Below are 23,089 nucleotides of genomic sequence, written 5' to 3'. Positions count from 1 at the left end.
GTGTTGAAAGATACCCACTTTTCCTTGCACGTGGGATGAAGTCAAACAAGCAGGCTCTGATACTTCCTTTCCTGCAGTGCAGTTCTGGTTTGTAGACAGCCACTTTTTTCATTTCAGTATGAAAATTATATTGCAATTACACGGCAGTTAGATATGTGTCATTTCTTGTCAGCATTGTGTCTGGGAAACTCATGAAGTCTTTTTCTCTTCTTCCGTGTTAATTTTGCTTAAGACCTGCTTTGCAATGAAGTCACTGGAACCAGGCTTTTTTACTTTAGAAAGTGGAGGAAATACTGCAGATTAATAGGAGATGCTTTATTAACGTCACCACGGGGGAAGCCTGATTCAGATTTTATCAGCAGAAATTTTATGCTGCCTGGCAGATTTCCTCCCGATTTTAGAGTGAGTCTGAGTGGAAAGGTTTGCTTGAATATGGCCTTGAACTTGAGATTACCTGTAAGCTTTACAGAGATCCAAGTGTGCACACATAGATGTTAAGAGTTTAGAAGAAACCATTGGTAAGATGTCACTGTAGTTGGTGTTTTAATTTATACATCTGTTCTGAACAACTTTGCTCCAAAAGCTTCTGTTTACATTTCAATTGATTGTTTATGGCAACCAGCCAGGAGGGCAGCGCGCGGAGCAAAAAGCGCCCAGTGCACAAACACGCGGGGCTATTGAGTCATGGGTAAATCAGCAGTTCATGTCTGCTTGCAGTAACAGTAGTGCCCATTTAAAGAAAATGCACCTTGTAATTCAAAGTGTTTCAGAACTAATAATTACACTCTTAATCACCAGGAGGCAATGTTTCGTTCCCTTGCTGCTGAGGAAACCTTAGTGATGCAGGTTTTACACTTCCCTAAGGTGTAAGCCTCTCATGTCTCCAAAGCAATCATATTGGACATGTGCTGTTGTGTGGGATTATTCCCCTCTACCGAATGGGGAAAATAAAAGGTTGTAAATTTGGCCCTGTGTTGTTTTGGGATGAGAGTGGTTTGACTTATTTCTGCAGCAAGGTTTCCTGTATTTCTGTAGGGTTCTTTGGCAGCAAGCACAGAGCTGACACTTGCTCTCACAGCATCTTGTATAGCGGATGCAGCTTGGGCCGTTCTGTATACGATGGGGGCTTTACTCTAGGCAAGGCATGCACCTGACCTGCTTAGCCAGGGCATCTGCAGGGACTGCTGGGCTTCTCCATTGGTTTGTCACCGGCAGAGCCTCAAGCCCCAGGCAGCCATCACCCGTGCAGCATGGCTATGGCTCTGCTGGAGATCCTTGAGCTAACACCAAGTTAGGCTTATGTGATGCAGGCTTCTCTGGGAAGAGACTCATCAAGATTTGTCTGCTTTGTCAGGGCGTGTTTTGTTGAATCAGTTGGGTTTTCTGGCCACTGTTTGTGCCTGGCCCTGGCAGCATCGTCTCATGTAGACACAGCACCTTCCCTCCCTCCCAGGCCTCAGCTGCTGCTTCCTCGCCTTATCTCCTCCTCCAGTTAGTTTCATTAACTTGGTAAGTGAAAGCTTTATGCATCAACCACTTTGTAACCTTTTCTTGCGTATTTACCGGAGCGGTGTTTAAAAATGAGTGCTCTCATTAGGAAAGCGAGCGTGTTGTATTAATATTAGATGTATTAATACCACATACATTAATACTACATGTGAGCTTGGAGTGCCTGGCTGCACATCAGGAGCAGCGCTCCCCGGGGCGCACTGGCTCACAGCAGCCCAGTGTGTGTTCTGTGGGAGGCAGCTGCTGCTGCTGCTGGCGGTGGGACAGGGACAGATGACCCCCAGCTCTTCTCCTGAGAGTGCACGTGAGCCCTCTGGTCTCCATGGAGTAATCCAACGTGGTAAGTATGGATCTTATTGACTTGGCTTTCTGAACGCTTTTCGGTTCTGGAGGTACTCAATGTCCAAGACACTGTTTACATACAGAGGTGAAAGTGTGGGATGCTTAAGCAAAAGGAGAACAATCAAAATATAGAAAATTTCTACAGCTTATCCAGGACGGCATGTATGGCAGCCCTTTGCCTCGGGGCTCTGTGCCATTCCTGGGAGGGTCCGTGCTTTATTCCATTCAAAATACTGTACATATTCATCCCAGCTAAGAGAGAAAATTTGAAGTGGGGGAGAATGTAGTACCTTATGAGCAAGCACTTTATGCAGTTTTGATTTTGTGTGGTGCTTTATGCCCTTTCTCCTCCTAAAACCTGAAAATTAGATGGTTCACACACTGGATGTGATGAGGGACTGAAGAACAGAAAAGACCCAGAAACAAGAGCTTAACTTGTGATGTTGCCTGCACTGCTGTTAAATACATCTGTCAAAGCCATTATTAAGGCTGTGCTCCTGATGTTGCTGCTGCAGGAGCAGTGAGATCGGCTGCGCTCCCTTAAGGAGCTGCCCTGCTGGGAATGTCCCTGTGAGAGGGGGCATCGCCTGGGGACCTCCTGTGCTGAGAGGGGACATGATGCAACGGGTTTGGCTGCAGCGGTGTCTGGCTCTTCCCTGTCCTTTGAAATATAGAAGAAAGCAACAAGGGCCAAAGTAGAAATGAGAGGAGAGGAACAGTAGGAACTGTGGGATGTGGATTTATGGCTCTTGTAATAGGACTTGTGTTTGCAAATGTTTTTCTGCTTTTCCCAGTGAGGTGCAGCAGCCCAGTTCTGTTCTCCGTAAGAGAAGGATCATTTATGCTCTCAGCATGGATGCTATTTCCAATTTTCCACATCCCTTCGGTGTCTTAACGGTCTCTTGTGAGGACAAAGTGTGTTTATTTTTTTTGAGGTTGTGTGGTGTCCTCCCATTAAGGGCTCTGTGATCATGTATCTCTGGGAAATGAGAGCAGATAGGTAATCATTTGTGCGATAATCATGTGCAGGAGTCTGAGCCTGTGCAATTATCTAAAGATTGAATACCCCATGAGGTGCAGAACTGCAAAAGTTTGTGACTTCCCATCTGGCCTTTATCCAGTATCTAGTTTTGTCTTGGACGTTATGTGGGTAATGAAATATATTTTGCATTATGTCATTCTAGTTTCCAAAATATATCTCCAGAGCATTGATAAACTCTGAATTCTGTTATCCTGGATAGAGGATTGGGAGATTTCTCGGATGCTTTCATAATGACTATTAATGATAATTAGAAGCATATCATTTTTAGGCTCTTGAATTTGTTATCTGCTGGATGTTTGTTTGACTGTTCCAATAGCCACAAGTGTTGTTGTAAACAAAAGACCACATCCATGGAAAACTCTGTGAATAGGGAGGAGACGGTCGTGCATTGTGGAGCAGAGCTTTGCTCCCCTGCTTTTACACAGTGTCACCAGAGCTGCTTTCCCAACACATTCTCACTTGCACTTCCTTCACAACAGAACCCCCAACATGGATAAAGATCCCAATATCACTTTGTTCAGCATGCACATTTGCTGGAGATCATGCGAGGGAGGAGGTAACTGCAGGAGGTGGAGGCACACCTGTGGTGTGGGAGGATCCCACCAACCGTGGGAGGGTCGTGGGATGGAGCGGAGGACCTGTGAATGCTGGCTTCATGTAAAATGCTTCCCGGTGTCCGCTGAGCCCTCTGCTGCTGCTGATGTGGGTCTTGCCTTGTGCCTGGAAGGTGGCAGAGGAGAGTGCGGCATCCTGCAGTCCCCTTGCACAGCCTCAGCTACCTTCAGCTTCACCAAAGAAAGAAAAGGGCTTGGCATCGCAGCAAAATACTCTGCCCTGCAGTGCTCATTCAGAAGCCCTTGGCTGGTTGATGTGCTGGCAGTGACACTTCCTGCGGCACCAATGTGCACACAGTGCTTCCAGAATGCAGGATGGGGTGCGCAGGCTGTGCACTGGGGTGCCAGGCAGCCAGAGTCTGCATGGACACTGCCAGCCCTCCCATTTTCATGTTTCTGAATTGCCAAGTTTCTCTTCTGTCTCGGGGGGAACAGCACAGACCCAGCTCCAACAAGCAGTCCACCTTCAATGGCCTGATAAATTGTCCTTAATTTTCTGGAATAGGTTAATTTCATTTAGGTAAGGGGAGGCAAAAAGAGCAGGCTTCTCAGGGCACTGCCAAATCAGAAGATTAAGTCAGCATCAGATCCATTAGCGAACCAATTTGTCTGTGCTGGCTAGCACTACTTCAACCTCCTTGTCTTGCTTTTTCTTTCTCAAGTGGCAATTTAGGTAACCCTCAACCTTTCTGCTCTACTGCGGCATTATGCAGTGATTGTTCCACTTAAATCTGGGCCTGCTGCCTTCCTAACATATGTATTTTTTGCAGGTTTTGCTTATTTATTTATACTACGGCAACTACTTCTTCTGCAAAGGGAGCGCTTCTCCAAGAACTTGTGGGACTGAATTCCTGGAGCATGCAGTCCTTGTCACTGCAGCACAGGGCATGCTGTCACAAAGGCGCTGCTGCCTCTGTTGTTTGCACACGTGTGCCCCATGGCAGTCAGTGCCCGCTTTGCGCTTCCCCTCGGGAGCCCGGTCCCTGGTCTCCTTGGTGGGCCTGTCTCACCAGTCTTCATTTCCTCCGTTTTGTGTCCTGTGGATTGGGGCCTCATAGACAGAGGCTCTGCTATCAGCTGAAGTCTAAACTCTAATGGAGACTGTCTGCACCCCTGGGACATTTCTGTTGTGTCTGTCTGTGGATTGTTTGCTGATTTCCCAGTCATGGAGCGTGCAAGTTCCAAAAGACATCTAAGCTGTTGCTGCTGCCTTTGCTAATCCTGCTGAAGCGTTTGGGGCTTGGAGGAGACTTCTGCAAATAACTCCATGCCCACGATGAAACATGCAGTTTTCCTCCTTGAGGCTGAGGGATTAAAGATGGGTTAGTTCAACCTGACACTGGCAGCGACTTCTCACCAGCATTGTTATTACCTCTGTTTTTTCTGGTTTTGGGCGTCATCCATACAAAAGTTGAGCTAATCCTTGAGCTCCGAAATGAAGCCAGTTTTCCCACAGGCCAACTCTGCACTGTGTATGTATGAACTTGTTCTGTGCTCTGTAGTTTTGTAAAAACTGAATGCCCCACTTTCCTGGAAAACTTGGGTCACTCTATACCTTTTAAATGAGTGTGATCACAAGCAATATCCCCACTCTGCAGAAAACCATTGTTTCCATTGTGTGGAAACCTTTTTTTTTTTTTAATGAGTCATCCACTCTTCTATAAAATGGGAATGAAGCTGGCCTTCAGAAACAAAAACGACTGGGGAGAGGCAGACATTGTGATCAGACACACTTCGTTTCTCAAGGGAATGGATAGGACAAAAGAGGAGCACTGATACTCTGAGGTTTGTACACAGAAGGGGTGAGTGTCTGCTGGGCTGGTGGGGGCAGCTGGCTCCCCAGCTGGTGAGAGCAGCTCACTGTGCTGTCTCCCAAGGAGGAAGACGGTGAATCAGGTAACTTCTCCGCATCCATTCAGCCATGTTTCATGCAATTCTGTGATTACCAGAATAGACTTGCTGGAAGATGACATTGTAGTAAATGCTGCCGTTACCCAAAAGCAGCCCTGTGGATGCTTCTGCTTGTGTCTGTCTTTGGACAGTCTGAGGAAGCTCTCACATATACCATCACAGTGACTCACTGTGCTGCGTCTTCCACAACAGCCGCTCCATCGGAGGATTGTGCAGAAAGTGCTGACTAAAAAAAAAAAGTCAGTAATTCGTGCTTCCCGTGTCCTTCTCTTGTGCCTTGCCTGGGTGTGCTGTGGTCCTAGAGCACCATGCAGTTCAGTGCTGGCAGTTTGAGCTGCGTCATTCCTCCCAGCAGTCACACAGTGCTACCGTTACAGCCAGGGACACGACACCGTGCTGCTGTACGCCGGTGCCAAAGCTCTCTTTCCTGGCAGGTGAGCATTTGTGTCCACATTCAGGAAGCCAAGAGGTGTGCGTGAAGTCTTAGATAAAGCGGGGCCCGCTGGGAGGTGTGCAGGCAGTGGGAGCCCTGGGGGAACTAAGCTGGCAAGGTTTCTCCTGAGGAGACCTTGGGCAGCTCTGCAGGCTGACGCAGGGTGTGCGCACTGAAGTGCTGGCAGTCCAGGACCGGACTGTGGCTGTATGGAGCATGAATGGGTCCCAAGTGGGAGCAGCAGGACAGCTCTGTGTACAGCAATCCGTGTTGGAGTCCATCAGGAGCTCCTCTGGTCTGCACGATTGCCATCGTCATCCTCCGATCATCCATCCATCATCTGCTGCTGGCAGAGCACGGAGCCGAAATGCTGAGCAGTGATTTGCTCAAGGCTGCATGGCAGTTACCTGGCAAATTCCTCGCTTGAAGTCTCCTGTCTGTCCCTGTGGTCAGCGCTCCAAAGTGAGACTAGCTCTGAGTGATTCCCTGCAGGACTGCCTGGTGCAGAACTGCAGAGCTCTGTCAGCACAGCACGCTCCTGCTGGGGGTGATCTGGGCCTGGCTGGCAGATTAAGTATTTCATTTTGTTTTTCAGTTTTATTTTGGACCTGTTAGAAGCAGAATGCTCCCATCCCTTCTGCAAGTCAGCACCCTTAAGGCAAAACCGATCACTTGGCTTGCAGGATACTTGTCAGTCCTGGGTGTGTTTCGTAGTTGATGCTCCAGACTTCATCAGCTTCTCTTTCTCCCAGTTGAACGCTTGCAGGTTTTTAAGCGATATTATAACACCAAGTGAATAATGGTGAAATTCATTCTGGCAAGATTTATGACTTTAATATTGGAGGGCTTCAGCGTAATACGGGATGAATGTATTCCTAGGGTTTTAGCCACCGCCTGGGAGTTCACAGTTACCTTTCAATCTGAAATCCTTGCCAGGGTTTTGTGTCACATCTGCACTAATGACACAGTCTTTATAAAGGGTTGAATTTCTTTACGTGGTGTTTTGAAACTAAATATGAAAGGGGGAGGGTGGCCCTTAATTTTAGCAAGTTCTCATTAGGTTTAGCAGCTACTGTGATCTCTGTCTGCCCTTTTTGACTGCATTTGCCACTTTGACCGTGTGTTTCAGGCTGTCAGGGTCTTAAAGGGTTCTAATAAAGTGCGGCACTTTTTTCTGTTCCCCACAGCTGTTATTTGTCATTTGATATGAATCTGCCTTGTTACAGTTTCATTCCCGAACAAATGATAAAAGGACAGTATCAGAAGGCAGCACTGGCATGAGAGCTCCCGCTTTGTTCCTAAGGCAGAGGAAGCCATAGTCCTCCTTCTAAAGGCTTTGTTATGTAGCTGAATTTGGGAAAGACTCTGAACAGTTGGGGGAGACCAAAGAAGACTTCTTCCCCATTCTGCCCTTTGCTCCTGCCTCTTCCCAATTAGTGACAGCACTCTGTGCCCTGCACTCCTGATGCTGAGATGCTGGCTGCTGGCGTAGGCTCTGCGTGTTTCGTGGTGTGCAGCCAACATGCTCCCTGGGCATATCTGCCTGGGCAGCAGCTGTGGTGGCTGGAGCACCCTGCCCCGTGCCTGGCTGCAGCCTGCTGCCCGTGCTGCAGCTCTGTCTTTCCATGCATGTCCTTCCATCTGCTGCTGACGCTGCAGACCCTGCTACCTTTGGGCTCTGATGTTGCGCATCACCCGTGGGTTCCTTAAAATGCATGCAGATGTTTGACTGAGCCATTTCAGGCTGCTGATAGCTTCACGTGGAGTGCAAGGACAGTCCTGCAGGACTGAAGATGACCTCCTGGCTCTCGGGTGTCAGTTGAGCTGCACAGGTAGGGGCACAACCACTGTGGGTGCGTTCTCATCCCCGCCAGGAAATGCACTCCCATTGGCCATGCTGCCAGCTCTGCTCACGAAGCGCAGGGCGTTTGCTGGACTCTGCTCAGTTTCTCATTAATGTGCAAAGCTCTCACACGTTTCCAGCAGTGTGCCAAGCAAATTTTCTGGCACAATTTCTGCAAAGCTCACTGCAGCACACACTAAACTCGCCTCAGATCTGCCTGTACTGTCTGTGTTCCTAACAGCTTGATATGGGGGCTCCCTTTGAAGAAAGAGGTGGGCAGCATGCTGTGAGTTTTTGTTGCCTGCCCTGGGGTCGTGTGTTAGGCTCCTGCTGGAAATTCCCATCCTGTCTAACCTGTCAAAACAGCCCCCTCTCAGAAAGGTATTTTTAGTGATACGTGATACTGCAAAAGCTCTAAAGACTTCAAGATGAATGTATGATATCTGTGTTTGTATTTGGATGCAAAGATCTCTCGTAGACACCTCTGTACTAAGCCCAGCCTTTGTTTCATACTGATGTAGCTCCTTAGTTACTTTGTCACTTTGGAGCTTGTTGATAAAAATGCATCACTGGGGACAGCTAACAACATGGGATTTCAGCAGTGAAAGGCAAAAATATCAGTGAATCCTGCTAAGCAGAGGAAATGGAGGGTTACAAATGATTCTGAAGAGACAGGGAGACAGAAATTCGTATCTTATGCTTGACAAATGACAGCTCTTTAAAAATGCTGTTTTTAGACAAGGAAAGCCTAGCTGTAAGGAAGAGGGCCTTTCAGAAGTGGCTGAGTGAGTGAGGTTTTTCTTTCAAAAAAATAGGAGTCTGACCATTTCTCTTGCCTTTGGAGAGCGAATGGCAGATGAAAGGGTGACCTCTAAAGCTGACAGGAGTTGCGGCACCTCAGTAGCTGAAGGCAGTGTGAAATGCCAATGCTCTCCTCTGCTTTACCCTGCCTGGGGGAGCTGGCACACTGGCTAAAGGTGCTGCTTCTTTCCTCCCTTGTTTCTAGGCTTGCTCAACCAGCACACGATAAAAACCTCTATTTGCAGCATGTGGGATGGGAAGCTGCTTGGATTAAGGGCAATGGCCTCCATCTTCAGTACTCCATCTTGTCGGTAATCTCTAGGATGAGAAGCTGTCCCTGCAGGGACAATCAACTGACCTCTGGGGTGGCTTTCAGCTGCATCTCAGGTGGGTTTCTTGCCTGTACCCCAGCCCTACAGGCAATGGAGGGGGAAGCAGTCTCCCCAGCATTCAGGGACTGGCTTAAATGCAGGGCTGGCATTTGAAGGGCTGCATGTAGTCCTGTTTCTAAGCCTGTGATGGGAGTCATAAGGCAAAAGTTTCATGGTACCACTTTGAAGTATTGTGGTTGGGATGTTAAATAGTTTCAGAGAGAAGAAATCCCTGTGATTTATTTCTTGCTGAGAAAACTTCAATAGAGATAAAAAGAGAAAGGGCAGAAGAGTTTAAGGAGACACTTAAAAGCCCCATCGCTTGATGGTGATTATGCAACTCTAAAGTAGGTCTGCCCCCGTCATTACAGACAGGAAAGTAGGACTCAGGGTATTTTGGGATTAGGCAACCTCAGAGTTTCTCTGGTTCACGAGTGGCTTTTTCTTCCCCAGAATCTTTTATTCTTTCTGGTGTTTGTTGTTTTTTTCTGAGGTCAAGATGTTGCTTGTGTAAGAGCAGAATCCAGCAGTGCTCTTGTGCTGGAAGCTGTTGGTAGCAGAGGTGTCTGCTCAGCCCCGTTGGCTGTGCTCCACGAGTGCAAGATCTTCCATTTGCCATGTGTATTTCTGCCTGCACACGTGCCTGCCTATTGAAAGATGTTGTTCCAGTAATTTAAGTGTCACAGTCCCATAAAATCTTATCCTTTTTCATCCAATTGGATATTAGCCACAGTTAGACTTCCTGTTGTATCGGTGTTGGAGCACATCCAGTTAAGCCACATTCACACGTGCCTATGTTAGAACAGGTTTAGTGTGGACTGCTTTTCTCTTTTCATATCTGAACACACTGCACCTCAGAGATGACTAAATGTCACAAGGCATTGGGAAAAAAAAACAACCCCCCATAACAGATGTCCTCTTGGAATTAATTCCCTTGGGACTCCTCATTCCCAGGGGTTTCTCACATCACCAGCGGCTCCTTGTTGCCCATCCTGGACCCAGACTCAACTCAAGTCCTGTAAGCCCTGTGGAATATCTAAAACAAAGATTGCTGATGATCTGGGAAACATTGTTTTTGGACTCATTTCTGGGAAAAGTAAAAAGGTCCTCCAGGGCTTGCTTTGTTGGTTTTTTTTTTTAAATTTTTTATTTGAGGTAATTTTTTCCAGTATCCTTATTATTATTATTAAATCAGCTTGAATTGTTTGCATTGGATTTTGGCCAGAGCAATTGTATCGGAGTCTCTAAAGTGTTCCCAGGTGAAAGTAACTCTGTTTTCAATGGGATGAGTAGCTAGTTGTGAATGAACAGAAGGTCTAGGAGAGATTTTCTTTCACTTTCTGGTTTCCTCCTTACACGCACTGCTTCTCTCTCAGTTCTCATAGCCGTGGCCAGGCCGGCAGATGATGGGTTTGTCTTTCGCCATCTGTGATGCAGGCAATGTTACCCCTCTCAGCAGACTGAAGGCTGGTTGAACAGTAATTGAGGTAGCACAACCGTTTTCTGTGCTGGGAAAGGAAACAGTTTTCTTTAGAATGACTGAGAATGAGAAAAGCAGACAAGCTTTCTCTGGGCGTTTAAGCCCATCTCAGCATCTCTGAACTGAGGATGCTCAGAGCACAGATGCTCTATTTTATCATGTGTACACAGTGTAATTCTGTTCTGTTTTCTCAAGGTTTTCATTATTATTCCTCTAATCATTAATTTAGACTTAGTCTTTTTATAAATTAATTTTCTTTTATTTAGAAAGGGCCTTGGTTTTTAAATGACAGCTGACTTATTTTGATTCTAGTCTCTCGGTCTTGCTGGAAGAGTGCTGGAGGCTCAATGCTGTCAGGATCAGTATGTGTTAGAGGGCTGTCCTGAGCCTCCATTAGAAAGTGAGGTTGGATTCAGGGCAGCATTTTGTGTTGTGCTGATCTGTGTCCTGCTGAGTTTTCCTCTGTTGTCTGAGTTAAGCTTTCTCGCTCCTGGAGTTGGGTGCTGCACAATACTGTCTTATTTCAAGTCTGAGTCTCTAAAGTGGTATTCAGGTGTATCTTGAAAAGGTTGTCTGAATTTAGTACTGCAGCATCTCCTGAAGCCTGAAAGTAACTGGCACCAGAGAGCTGACCCCTGTTAAAAAGTCTAGAAGAGGAGGGAATTCAATTCATTTTATTCAGCTGAGAGTCAGTGTCTACCTTTCACCTGCAACATACCTGGGGCAAATGCATGGTGTTTACAGTGCTTCCAGTGTAATGGTAAGCAGTGTAAGGAAAGATAGGAAATCCTGCGAGCAGGGCTGGTCTTCCATTTCCAGCCCATTTCCACAGACTGACGAGCTCGGATCTGGCTTTGAAGCTGGCTGGACTTAGCCAAATGAAAGTTGTGAGTCTCTGGAGTGTAAACATTGCAAATGATTGCCCTTCACTGTGCTCAATTAGAGCAGCTGAAGGCATGGCTCAGATATGTTCCTGACAGCAATGCAGTTAAAGGTCATGACCTAAAAGCATCTAAAATCCAGTCCTCCACCTAGCAGTGTAAGCAGTTCTTTTCTCTAGCTGGCAGACAAAATAATACATGGAGCAGAAAAAAATGAAAGTGATGGAAGTGCGGGGGAACTGCTCCTTTCTACTTCTGTGGTTACAGTGGAGTTTCCCCATCCTCCAGAAACAAGGCTTCTAACCAAACCAGAGGGCAGGGAGCTTCCTGCAGCCATGGCAAGGTGGGCTCTGAGGCTTCCAGTCACGGTGCCGAAGGGATGCTGGGCTGCCATACCCTCGCTCCTTCACAGATGTGGTCCTGCTGCAAGACAGGGCAGCACTGAGCACTCTCACCTTCACTTCTGGGAATGGTACCAGCAGAACAGGCGATGGTGCATGCAGAGCTCACTGCTGCTCTCTGAGGTCAAAGTAGTGCGGTGAGAACTCAAACAACTTTTGCCAGGAAAAAGTTAAATTATCCTGCAATCTTTTACTTTTGCCTAGGACCTTCACTGTGTCCTTACATAGGATATTTCCACATTCTCTAAGCTTACATCGCAAGCATGCTGCGTGCCCCTGGCTGTTCTTTACCCTCAGTATCACTTTATGCAGCACAGTCAGAATTTGAGAGGCTGGCAGCCCCACTGCTTGTCTGCCCGGCTGCAGGAGACCGTGCTTTGTGCCCTCTGCATCCCGGGGGAGCAGTGATGTGGGATAATCGATCAGATGCTTTTTTTCTTTCTCTTGTTTATTCCTGTCTTGGAACAGGCTTCTTAGATATCTGAATGAAATTCTCAATTAGAATGTATGGATTAATGAATTAAGCAGCAAGGTTTTTTCCTGTTGCCTGGACGTTAGAGAGGGTTTCTCAGATTTTCGCTTGGGCTCTCCTGTCAAGCACTTTCCATGTCAAAATGTCAGTCCAGATTTTATTGTTGCCATGTGTGTGATGCTCTCAGGTCAAGCTCCCCAAGCAGCCCAGAGCTTGTGTGGAACAGCAGCACTGAGCACAAGCCCCACAGGAGGCTGAGCTGATGCTCTCTGTGCGGGCACTTACTTTGTGCCCTGCAGTCATCCCTCGCAGCTCCTGATGCTGCAGATGCTCGTCAGTGAGGGCTGCAGGTCCAGAAGCCACAAGCACCGCAGTATCACAATCAGTCCAAAATCCAAAACAGCTGCATGTGACAACATGACTGAGAACTCACTTCCATCTTCATACTGTAAAAATAACAACGCTGTTCTGAAAGGGGTTTCTGTGAACTGCTGCTGTGTGCAGAACCCAGCGTGCACTCTGTCTGCAGAGTGGAGGTCGGTGTAGTACAAGCAAATGCACAGCAAGTGGCAGGTGAAAAAAAACACAGAAAGGAGGCTGTCACAGCTAATAGTCTTGTTGCGTGCTGAATAAAGCTTTTAAGACTTTATCTATCTTGCTTGAGGCAAATGGTGCATTTTGCATTTTGCATTGAGCAGTGAGGGTAAGCTTTCAAAGGCTAAATATACTACGTGGCCATCAGAGGTCTGCTTTACAGTTCTGGCCTGTTAAATTGTTTGTTGTATCAAACCCTATTATATGTATTTATATCCCTCTGAAGATGATGTGGGTCTCAGTTCCAGTTTATCTCCTTCTAGACATGAATCATAGGATCATTCAGATTGGAAAAGACCATTAAGATCAGCCACTCCAACCCCAGCCCACCCCACCATGCTCCCTGCCCACATCCCTCAGTGCCACATCTCCATGGTTCGTGAACCCCTCCTGTGTCTGTTTCTCCCTCACCTCCCTGGGTAGCCTGCTTGTTATAAAAGGTGGAAAGAAAAGCATAAAGGTGAAGATGCTTCTTACTGCAAGCTGCAAATAGAGAAAGTGTCACCACAAACAGAAACACCAGCAAACTTCTAACACTTTGTGTACCTTAGCACATTTTCTCAACGAATGCTCTTGCACCTGCTGCTCTCCAGCTGTCAGTCACTGCCTGCAGCTGGGCAGAAGTGCAGCACCTGCTCTGGCTGCTGGTGAGAGCCCCATGCACCTGCATCTGGCCCGCTGCTGGGTCCCCTCCTCCCTGCAGGGCTGTGACCCTTCTGTTTGCACAGTGATGCTCAGTTAATCTCTGTGGAAGACCGATGTGTGTTTGTCTGGCAGTCGGGTGGTGATCGGGCAGCCTGCCATTGGAAGCCTTTCTTTGTGGTTGATTGGTTTGCAGAACTTGTTGCGGGGCTTCCACGTGTATGAAGGCTAGTGCCAGGCCCTGACAGTAAGCCCTCAGATAACCTGCGTGGTCAGATAATTCCGGGAAGCTGCTGGGTACAGGAGCAGCTGGAGTGAGCAGAAGCATGGGTGTAGGAGCGTGGGAGTGAGGAGTGGAGCTCACAAAGCGGTGGGGCAGAAGGCACTCTGGGATCATCTCCTTCTGCATTACCTGCACGTGGTTATAACCTGCTCTGCTGCCGGGCTCCAGGTTGTTCTGTGTTCCAGGTAACCTGTGGATTACACTGCAAACTGTGTTTGTTGTACCTCTGCAGTCCGTAGCCTTGTGCTGGACCTATGGCATGTGGAAAACTTCCAAGGTTCTCTGGAAATGTGCTCAGCTCTGTGCTGCTGCTGTGTGCGGGGCAGGCTGCCATGCACACCGCTTGAGCTCCTTCTTGTGTGACTGTAGCAGGGTGGAACACAGTGACACACAAACCAACTCACACCACATAGAAGTTAACAACATGATGGAGAGTGAAAGGCAATGAGGAATTACAGTTGCATGCTTACAAAGAGAAAAAGACACAGTAAGAATGAGTGTTACAGCAGCAGATAATTTTGAGGTAATGTCCTGCTGGTATTACTTGCTGGTGTTACTCCTTTGCTTTTTGTTAGAGAAATATAAAAAATTCAGTAGTGAAATGTAACAGGTGATTATTACCTGTTTACCTTCCACAGCAGCTGCATGGCTTTGCACTCATTGCTGAAGCTCGCATTTTTGTAAATAATAAGCAGCTAATTTCCACATGTTGAAAGGCCTGTTGTGCTTGGAGGCATGCAATGTGCCCCCTCGTTGGAGTACTCAGTCATTAAAAATGTACTGATTGCCAGGATCGGCCGGCAAGGGGCTGCTGTATGGCTCTGACCTCCATGCTCACCTACCAGGAGAAAAATATGAAATTGACCATCTTGCCAAACAAAAGGGAAGATGAGTGTTTTTCTGCAAAACAGTGCCGAGTTAAGCTTTCTGACTTTATTTTCAGGTAGCTGACACCGTGCCAAGGCAATTGCCTTCCTGCTGGCAGGAGGGCCGGGAGTGCAGGGAGCACAGAGCAGAGCCTGGCAGGTTTGCTTTCCCATAAGAGGAGTTGGATATCCAGCCTTGTTCTGCATTGCCTGGTTCAGAGCCGGGTGTTGCACATGGCTGCCTTTCAGCTCCAGGAAATGCCAAGGCTTGCAGTCCACAGTGTCCGGAAAAAACTTCTGAAAGGAGGTTCAGGTGCTGAGGACCCACTTTGCCTTTTGCTGAGGTGACGTGTTAGTGACTGCGGGAATGTAAGTTTTGCTGCAGAGTAGTGCTCCTTCTCTGGGCGCCTACATGAGCTCTGAGCCCAGTTACAGGTGGTTCTGCACTTGTCTTGAGGCAGTAAGCAGAGCTAATTACGTGGGGATCAGGTTCGGTGATTGCATTTTAAAAAGCTCTAAGTGAGGTTATGAAATGAGCAAAAAGCAGACTGCTCAGGCAGGGCAGCCCCAGAAGTGGTGTGCGCTGTTAGGGCTGTGCATGTGAAATCTCTCCTGCTGAGATTTCAGCCCTTTGCCTGACCTGTGCTAATATTTGCTTTAAGATGATGCTTCATGTCAGCTGTCTCAGCTCTGTGCTACTGTGGGCTGTTCTCAAGTCTGGACTGTTTTCCAGCCGGTGTGAAGTGTGCTCTGCTGCCTGATGGGAGCTGTTGACTGGCGCTGATGGTTTTTGTTGGGAACAAACATAGCAGCGAGCCAACTGCATTGACAACACAGCTGCGATTTCCAACAGCCCTTGGGTATGCTTTCCAAATACCAAAGCCAGTGACCCAGCTGAACTGAGCTCTCAGAGGGCCTCTTCACACGTACTACAGGAAAAAAAAGCCCCCTTTGGCTTTTTTTTCAATCTTTTTTTTTTTTTGGTTGAGATAATCTGGTAGATAGAAAGCTATGGGGGTTTGAAGAGAGGGTGCTGGTATGATTGGTGGGCTGGGGTGTTGCTAACAACACATAGGTGCATGTGCTAGCACCTTACATGTGTTAAATATATCCTCCACCCATACTCTAGTAATGTTTTCCTTCCTGCTACTGCAGACATACCCTGCAGGTAGTGATGTTTGGAAAATGGCTTTCCCTGGTGTGCTGTCCTCTCAGCACCGTTGAGTTCCTCTGGAAATGGTGATTTGTCTAGTCATCAGAAAGCTGCATTTGGCAGATAATCCCTTCCAGCATTACAGCTACTCCTGTCATTCTGCCAGTTCTCTAAAGACCTCACACTTCCTTTCTTAATGTGCTCCTCTGGTCTGACTGGCAAAATAAACAGAAAAGCTTTTTCCCTACCTAAAAATACACCAGACTCAGAAAACGAGCAGTAACCTCTGCAGCCATGGGGAGGAACAGCTCTTGGCCGCTTCTGCATCTCCTTGGCTTCTTTGTGCTGGCTCTGCTCAGCAGTGCCTGGGCTTGGCAAGCTGCAGGGCCCTGTTGCAGAGGTGATGGTGTGATTTGTGGTCTCTGCTCTTGTTTGCATCTGCTCAGCTTGGATTTGCAGGAGCCTGGCTTCTGGTCCCTTTGGAAAGATTATTTAATTTAGTTTTAGGAACAGTTTTCAAAACCAGAGGAGTTAATTCCAAACCTCTTGGGGGTGTGAAGGCGTCCCTTACTTCTGCAGGCAGTGCTTGAAGCTTTGCAGCCTTTCCCAGCTTTTGGAAACCACTGTGGGAAGTCACGGGTTGCATAGGCCATTGGCTCTCCATGCAGAGCTGTTGGCAGATGTCTTCCTGTGCAGTGTGCCAGTTTCAGTCCAGCAAGGGTTAAATTATGTCACGTCTGCACAGATTCTCTACTCTCCTGGTTTTAAAGCGTAAGTGGGCAACCTGCCGCACATACACTGCAGAAGTGGCTGACAGAAGCTTATAAATCATATTCCCTGCATAGGCCCAGACTGTGCAGGAGTGATTGACCTTTCCTATTGCTCTGAACAACTTTAAATATTAAAGGAACAGGAAGAAGTACCAGATAAGATAAGCACATAGAGGCTGACTGCACTGGAACACATGCTCCTCAGTAAGAACACTGCAAAGTTGTGGTGAAAACTTAGCTTTTCATTTGTAAATGACCAGAAACAACCTTTCCCGTGCTACTGCTGTCAGTATAATGAAAAACTGCTGAAAACTTAATCTGCCTGCTCCAGTTCTTAGGCCCATAATGAGCTGAGCTTCATGTGGAGTTGGGGTTGGACCTGACGGTCTCTAGAGGTCCTTTCCAACCTAATTCATTCTGTGATTCTGTGAATGTCACTGTATGATAATATGTTCTATGTGGTGTTTAAAGTAATGATGCTCTCTGCAGGACAGTGAGTGCTGTGTAGCTGTCTGGTGGCTGCTGCCGTGCTGGCCTATTAACGAGGAGAGCAAAGTCTTATGAAATTAGAGGAAATTTTGCCTGGTTTCAGACTCTAAATGTTAGGTGGAGTGAAGGCTGCGAGCAGTGGGGCTGAAGAGGAGCTCTGAGCTGAAAGCTGCCTGTCAGATCTGTGCTAACCTTCATGGTCTCTTGTCCTTTCTCGTAGGCAACATCTTTGTCGTCAGCTTGTCTGTCGCAGACTTGGTAGTGGCGGTGTATCCGTATCCTCTGATCTTGAGTGCCATTTTCCATAAAGGATGGACTATGGGAAACGTTCACTGCCAGATCAGTGGGTTCCTGATGGGCTTGAGCGTCATCGGGTCGATTTTCAACATCACTGCAATTGCGATCAACCGCTACTGCTACATCTGCCACAGCCTTCGGTATGATAAGCTCTTCAACCTGAAGAACACCTGCTGCTATATCTGCCTGACCTGGACGCTCACGGTGGTGGCCATTGTGCCAAACTTCTTTGTTGGCTCCTTGCAGTACGACCCCCGGATTTACTCTTGCACCTTTGCCCAGACGGTGAGCACATCGTACACTATCACAGTGGTGGTCGTCCACTTCATTGTCCCGCTGTCCATCGTGACTTTTTGCTACCTTCGGATCTGGATTTTGGTGATTCAAGTCAAACACCGGGTGAGACAAGACTGTAAGCAGAAGCTCAGAGCTGCCGACATCCGGAATTTCTTGACTATGTTTGTGGTTTTTGTCCTTTTTGCTGTGTGCTGGGGACCATTAAACTTTATCGGCCTTGCTGTTTCAATTAATCCTTCCAAAGTGCAGCCACACATTCCAGAGTGGCTTTTTGTCCTAAGCTATTTTATGGCCTATTTTAACAGCTGCCTCAATGCTGTGATCTATGGGCTGCTTAACCAGAATTTCCGAAAGGAGTACAAAAGGATTCTGCTGATGCTTCGGACTCCCAGGCTGCTCTTCATCGATGTATCCAAGGGTGGGACGGAAGGGCTGAAAAGCAAGCCATCCCCAGCCGTAACAAACAACAACCAAGCTGAAATACACTTGTGAGTCAGAACAGCACTATTTATTCTGGGTTACACATGTATATATAATATATAAGAGCCTTTCTGCCTGTGTATTTCACAGCTGATGTTGCTGGATCCCAAACAGCCGCCCCTTCTCATGCAAGGAAGCAGCCTGCAACCTTTCGTGCCCAACCTATCACCGTGACAGCACGACTTTGAGTAAGGGTTTCCAGAAGAGAAACGACTGACCTTTACCTTTTATTTTCCTATACCATCTTTCACTGTGTGCCTAATCAATTGCTTTGGTTGCTTTTGCCACAAGCATGCCAATACCCTTGAAAAGGGAAGCACTCAGAGAGCATGGAAAAATGCACTTATATTTGAAATGCAACTTGCAAAATTGCCATATATTACAAACCAGCACTTCCTTCCTCCCTCTGAATTCTGTTCTGTAGCTTAACACAATCCAAACGACAGCAATCAAACTGCATGACCTCCTCAGTTAGGTTAGTAACAATATTTGCCAGCCGGCAGACATATGAGCACGTTGACTTCCACTGCGTGTGCTCGTTTTCCTTTTTCTTTTGTATTACAGTTTAGTAGCGAGGCTGGGCTAGATGTGAGGCAAGCAGAAGCCAGACCTGCTGAGTGTCAGATGTGCTCGTTTTAATTGAATCTCTACAGATACTAAGTACCCTTGCACTCTCCTTCCAGGCCATGAATAAGAGTATAGCACATGACATAATGTAATTGCAGGAAGATACTGGGAGCTTGCTTCTAATTTAGGCAGTATCCTGTCATGGCCAGCATTCATTCCAAGTATCTCTCAGAAGTCCCTTCTGCATTAACATCATACAAAAGATTAACGTAGCAGAGTCCTGTCCATTCAGTGCATGTGCAGGCTTTTAATAAAAGAAGAAAACAAGGTTCCAGTAATATTTACACTTGCATATGAAAGCAAAAGGGTAAGAAAATGTTGGTTTCAAACATCGCTGCTTTTGCCCACTGTATGGCATGAATTTGATGGGCAAAAAAGTGGGGTATTTTCTTCCATTTTATTCATGCACAGAGTAGTGATTAATTCACAGAAGTTCAGAAGGGAAAACTTGTTAAGCATGTTCATGCATCTGTTTTCAGTTAAAGCCTGAACTCTGTTGTCTTTGTTGCTTTATCGATGTTCTGAATGCTGAGGCCAGCATCACATTAGCAACAAGCACAGGGGCAGAGATAAGGCTGTTTCTTTAATGGAGTGTTGTGTAGGGAGGCTGGTTGCTGCCTTTAAATGACTTTGCTTTTCCTTAGCTTCACTGCATATTTATCTCCCTGTGGTTTTAAATGAGTGAATCCTGCTTTGAGACATTAAATCAATATAGAACTGCCCCGATGCAACTGTGTCCTCAGGCTAGCAGACCTGTCCTGGTGCTGGTGTACTGTGGCACAGCAGGAGCTGTGCAATGGGTGGGAGCAGGTCTGAGCCCCATGGGTGCAGCACGGAGAGGGAGAAGGCCTGCTCCTGGCCAGGGAGAGCCTTGTTCAGGCACTGACCATAGATCAAAGCAGGACTGGTTCCCAGGGTTGAGCCTTGAAACACTGAGAGCCAGACTTTATAGCAGCAGGCAGGTGCCTAGAGATGGAGGTAGGTAGGATTTACAGAAGACCCTGGGCAAACCAAGTGCCTAATCTTTAGCAAACTTAAGCCATTTGTGCACCACTTGCTGAAAGCATCTCGTTGCTGAACATCCCTCCTGATGAATTCTTTGAGGGAAGAGGAGTTTAAAGAAACAAAGCCTCTTTGTAGATCAGGCCAAGAAACACTGCAGAGTGCATTGCTTCAGTGAGGTCTGCTGCAGTGTGAGTGTCCGTGTTTGCAGGGTGCCCTGGCACTTTGTAACATTTTCAGACTCGAACATCTTCACAGCTTCAGATAATTATTGTTTTAAAATGCACTGCAGCCAGCATCCCATAATAGGAATCAAGCTGAGTTCTGTTTTGGCCTCTTAATCTGCCTGTGCATGGCCAAATAAAGGTATACTGACCCTCAGAAATAATGCAGTCTGATTGCTTTACAGCAAAGCCAGTCTGGATGAATTCACACCATTCTGTGCAAACAAAGTCATTTCAAGTCAAACTTGGATAGGAAAAGCACCAAGGCATCCGGAGCTGCAGGGAGTTTCTCCTGGCACCCAGGGAAATGTCTGTGTGCCGTGACCAGTCCTCAGCCCAGCGTGCAGTTGGCCAGCAGCGTTAGACAGAATCACGTCAGCAAATGATCCGACTGCTCAGTACTGACCCAAGGCACTCCTCTAAGGCAGTCATTTCACTTTTACTTTACAGGTTTGCCAAGCGTCTCATAATCCCCCACAACTGGGGCTTCATTCTGTGATTCGTTGTCTTTGTAGCTGAATGTTCAATGCAGGCCACGTGGTGTTTTTTTCTTTAAGCTTGGATTTGCACTATTTCTTATTCAGGCTCCAAGGTAACAGCCAGCAAGCACTGAACCAAACCGAGTAAGCCAAAGAGCTCCCGGCAGGCAGGTGACAGATCCTCTGCTGGCGCCTCGTAGGACGAGGAGCAGGAGGAGCACCACGGGCCTCTCCTGGAGACTCACAGGGTTACTGCTGAAGTGAACTATGCAAAGCGATGGGGCCTCTGCTTCCCTTCTGCGTAGTTCTGAGTGCAGATCCTGCGCAGGGCTTGCAGGGACAGGCTGGGCAAGGTGGGTCCCTGTGCCCCCAGCACGGGGGCGGGTGCTGCGATGGGCTGCAGCGCCTTGGCGGCACCAGGAGCTCACCCTGGCACAACCGAGTCAGGGCAGCACGCCGTCCCAGCAGGAGGGTTCTGCCACCACGGATGGTTCCTGAGTGAAGCCCTGCCGGGGGTGGGGGTCCTCAGTGCCCAGCAGACAAAGCAGGGAACGTGGCTTCAAACAGAAAACACTGTGCCATTTGCTAGCACTTTGATATAGAGACAGTACTTAGGATAGGATAGATTTTTATACTGAGTTATTTTAAGACTGCCCAAGCAGCTCCTTATTTTTATGTTAAAAAATGGTTAACAGGGTACAGAGAGTTTATTTTGTTAACATTTGTTTACAGAAGAATGGAAGTGTTTCTTATACTGGGAATCCTAAGCAGAGTCTGCTTCCCTGTGAGAATCTAGCTTTAATCAGATTTGAGCTTTCAAGGAGATCCAACAGCTTAACATGTGCTCTGCTGGTTCCACCTGTTGTGTAGCTGACCCTGTGCTTCAGAAATAGGGCTGACCTCTCCTAGGAACAGGGTTGACATCACTTGCTCTGGATTTGGCGTGGTGGCGTTGAATAGAGCCTGGCCCCAGGTCCTGAAATAGTCATGAACTCCCAGAGAGACAGTGTGGTCATGAAGGAAGATGAATCTCCTGCCACAAAGAAATACTTTGGCATGTTGGTAACAAATGTTGTTTAATCCATATAAGAGGAATGTAACTGGTATATTTATATATGAATATATATTGCATATGCTGTTTCCCCTTTATCAGTTGATTAAGAAATTTTCAATATACTTCCTACTGCAATTGTTTGTTCATAAAGTAGATTTGTTCCCTTTACCTGTTAAGGCTGTAATGAATTTCCCTTTGGACTGTTTATTGATATTTTTTTTCCCCTTTGCAGTTATTTTTTAATAAATATTTGAAACAACACCTTGGGCCTTGTTGACTACCAGAAAGCAGATTGAGTTGACAGATATCGTTGGTTCAAGTAGAGACTGAGTTCAGCCGTACATCATATCCAAGGGTTTTTCTTCCACCCACCTCGAGCAGGCAACGCGATGCACTGTGGTCGTCCTCATCGGGAGGAGACTCCCCCCCTGCCATTGGTCTCATTGCTGTGCATCCCCCCAAGGCTCTCTGCCTTTCTTAAGCTTATCTTCTGTAGCTACCAGGTTGTGGGTTGCAGCCTGTAACCTTTTTTTGTAGTTTCACTTCTTGCCCACTCTCAGGAAACCCCCTGCAAAAATACTGCTTTGACTGCTTTTTTTCTTTTAAGTATTGGACCACAACAAATGGGCTTCTTTTGGTTGCTGTGTCAAATTTGGGCTTGTGACCACTTTGTGTTGTGCTATAAAAAAGAATATTAGATATACTTCTGAAAGGGCAATTAGCCTAGAGCTACTAAATAATCAGTAAGGTCTTGTGAGAGAAATGGCCTTAAATAAGCAGAGCGTATCTGAAATTAGTAAATTATTTATTGAGGGAACCAGATCCCTGTTCCTGAAAGAACGCTGGCATCTAGCAATTAACATCTACTGAGCTGCCTACAGAGGAATGCAGACTTTCATTTCATGGCATTTTCTTGTGTATTTTAGGTGTTCTCCATTCTCCTGGCACTGGGGCAGCCCTGTGCAGAGGCTGCCAGGCTCTCCATGGCAGTCTCAAACCCTAGAGATGAGGTTACATTGCTTGGAAGTGCTGGAATTAAATAAATGTAAAGCCAGCTGTGTCCTCACTGGAGGTGAAGGAAAAGCAGAGTTTCATTGTTTTAAAGGGACAAACACATGAGAACTACCCCATGAAAAGCAAGGATTGCCTCTATCTCATTGGTAAGAGGTTATCTTGCTCTAGCAGATGCAGGATACACTGTCTTCTTCATTGCATTTCCTCAAGCTCACCGTGATGAAAAATGGGCTTAAAAATTAAAAAACCAAAAAAGAAACAAAAAAAAGAAACCTTGAAAATAAACCTAGAAACATGACTGAAACATGCAAACTCCTCTTTGAATTTGTCCTTTAAGGCAAGGACTGGATTAGACTTGTTGAAAAGGCATACAGGTAAGTTACTGGTGGGAGGAAGCAGGTTTTGGTCGTGGGTTTTGCTGTACTCACACAGTTCTCCAGCTGCTGCATCCCATCCACAGGTTGCAGCAGTGATATTTCCATTCTGGATTGGCCAGAGGTGTTTTGTCAGAGGTCTCAGTGTCTCTGCCAAAGCAAAAGCGGTGATGGGAATACAGAAGGGATCCAATCACAGCTGCAGTTGGAGATCTCTGTTTGATTTATTACAGACGGCGCCTTGCTCCTGTTCCCTAACCAAACACCGTGTCTAATCACCCAGTGGATACTTTTGGGCAGTATTTACTTTGCTCCAAATGTCAGTGTGACCTCATGGGTGTCAG

The 23,089-nt window shown here is 46.9% G+C and overlaps 1 protein-coding gene across 1 annotated transcript in view; it reads left to right on the top strand.

Moving 5' to 3' along the window:
• GPR50 (G protein-coupled receptor 50) overlaps window positions 1–21,735 on the top strand; it is a 28,753-nt gene extending 7,018 nt beyond the window's left edge. The window contains exon 2 of the mRNA XM_048959938.1: window positions 17,118–21,735. Within this exon, the coding sequence (XP_048815895.1) occupies window positions 17,118–17,983 (866 nt within the window). The 3' untranslated portion in view covers window positions 17,984–21,735. The remainder of the gene's footprint in view (window positions 1–17,117) is intronic.
• Window positions 21,736–23,089: the final 1,354 nt, after the last annotated feature.

This window comes from Lagopus muta, chromosome 13 (assembly GCF_023343835.1).
Source record: "Lagopus muta isolate bLagMut1 chromosome 13, bLagMut1 primary, whole genome shotgun sequence".
Lineage (NCBI taxonomy): Eukaryota > Metazoa > Chordata > Aves > Galliformes > Phasianidae > Lagopus > Lagopus muta.
Note: the sequence above shows the minus strand (reverse complement) of the source record. Positions and strands in the feature narration are given on the sequence as shown.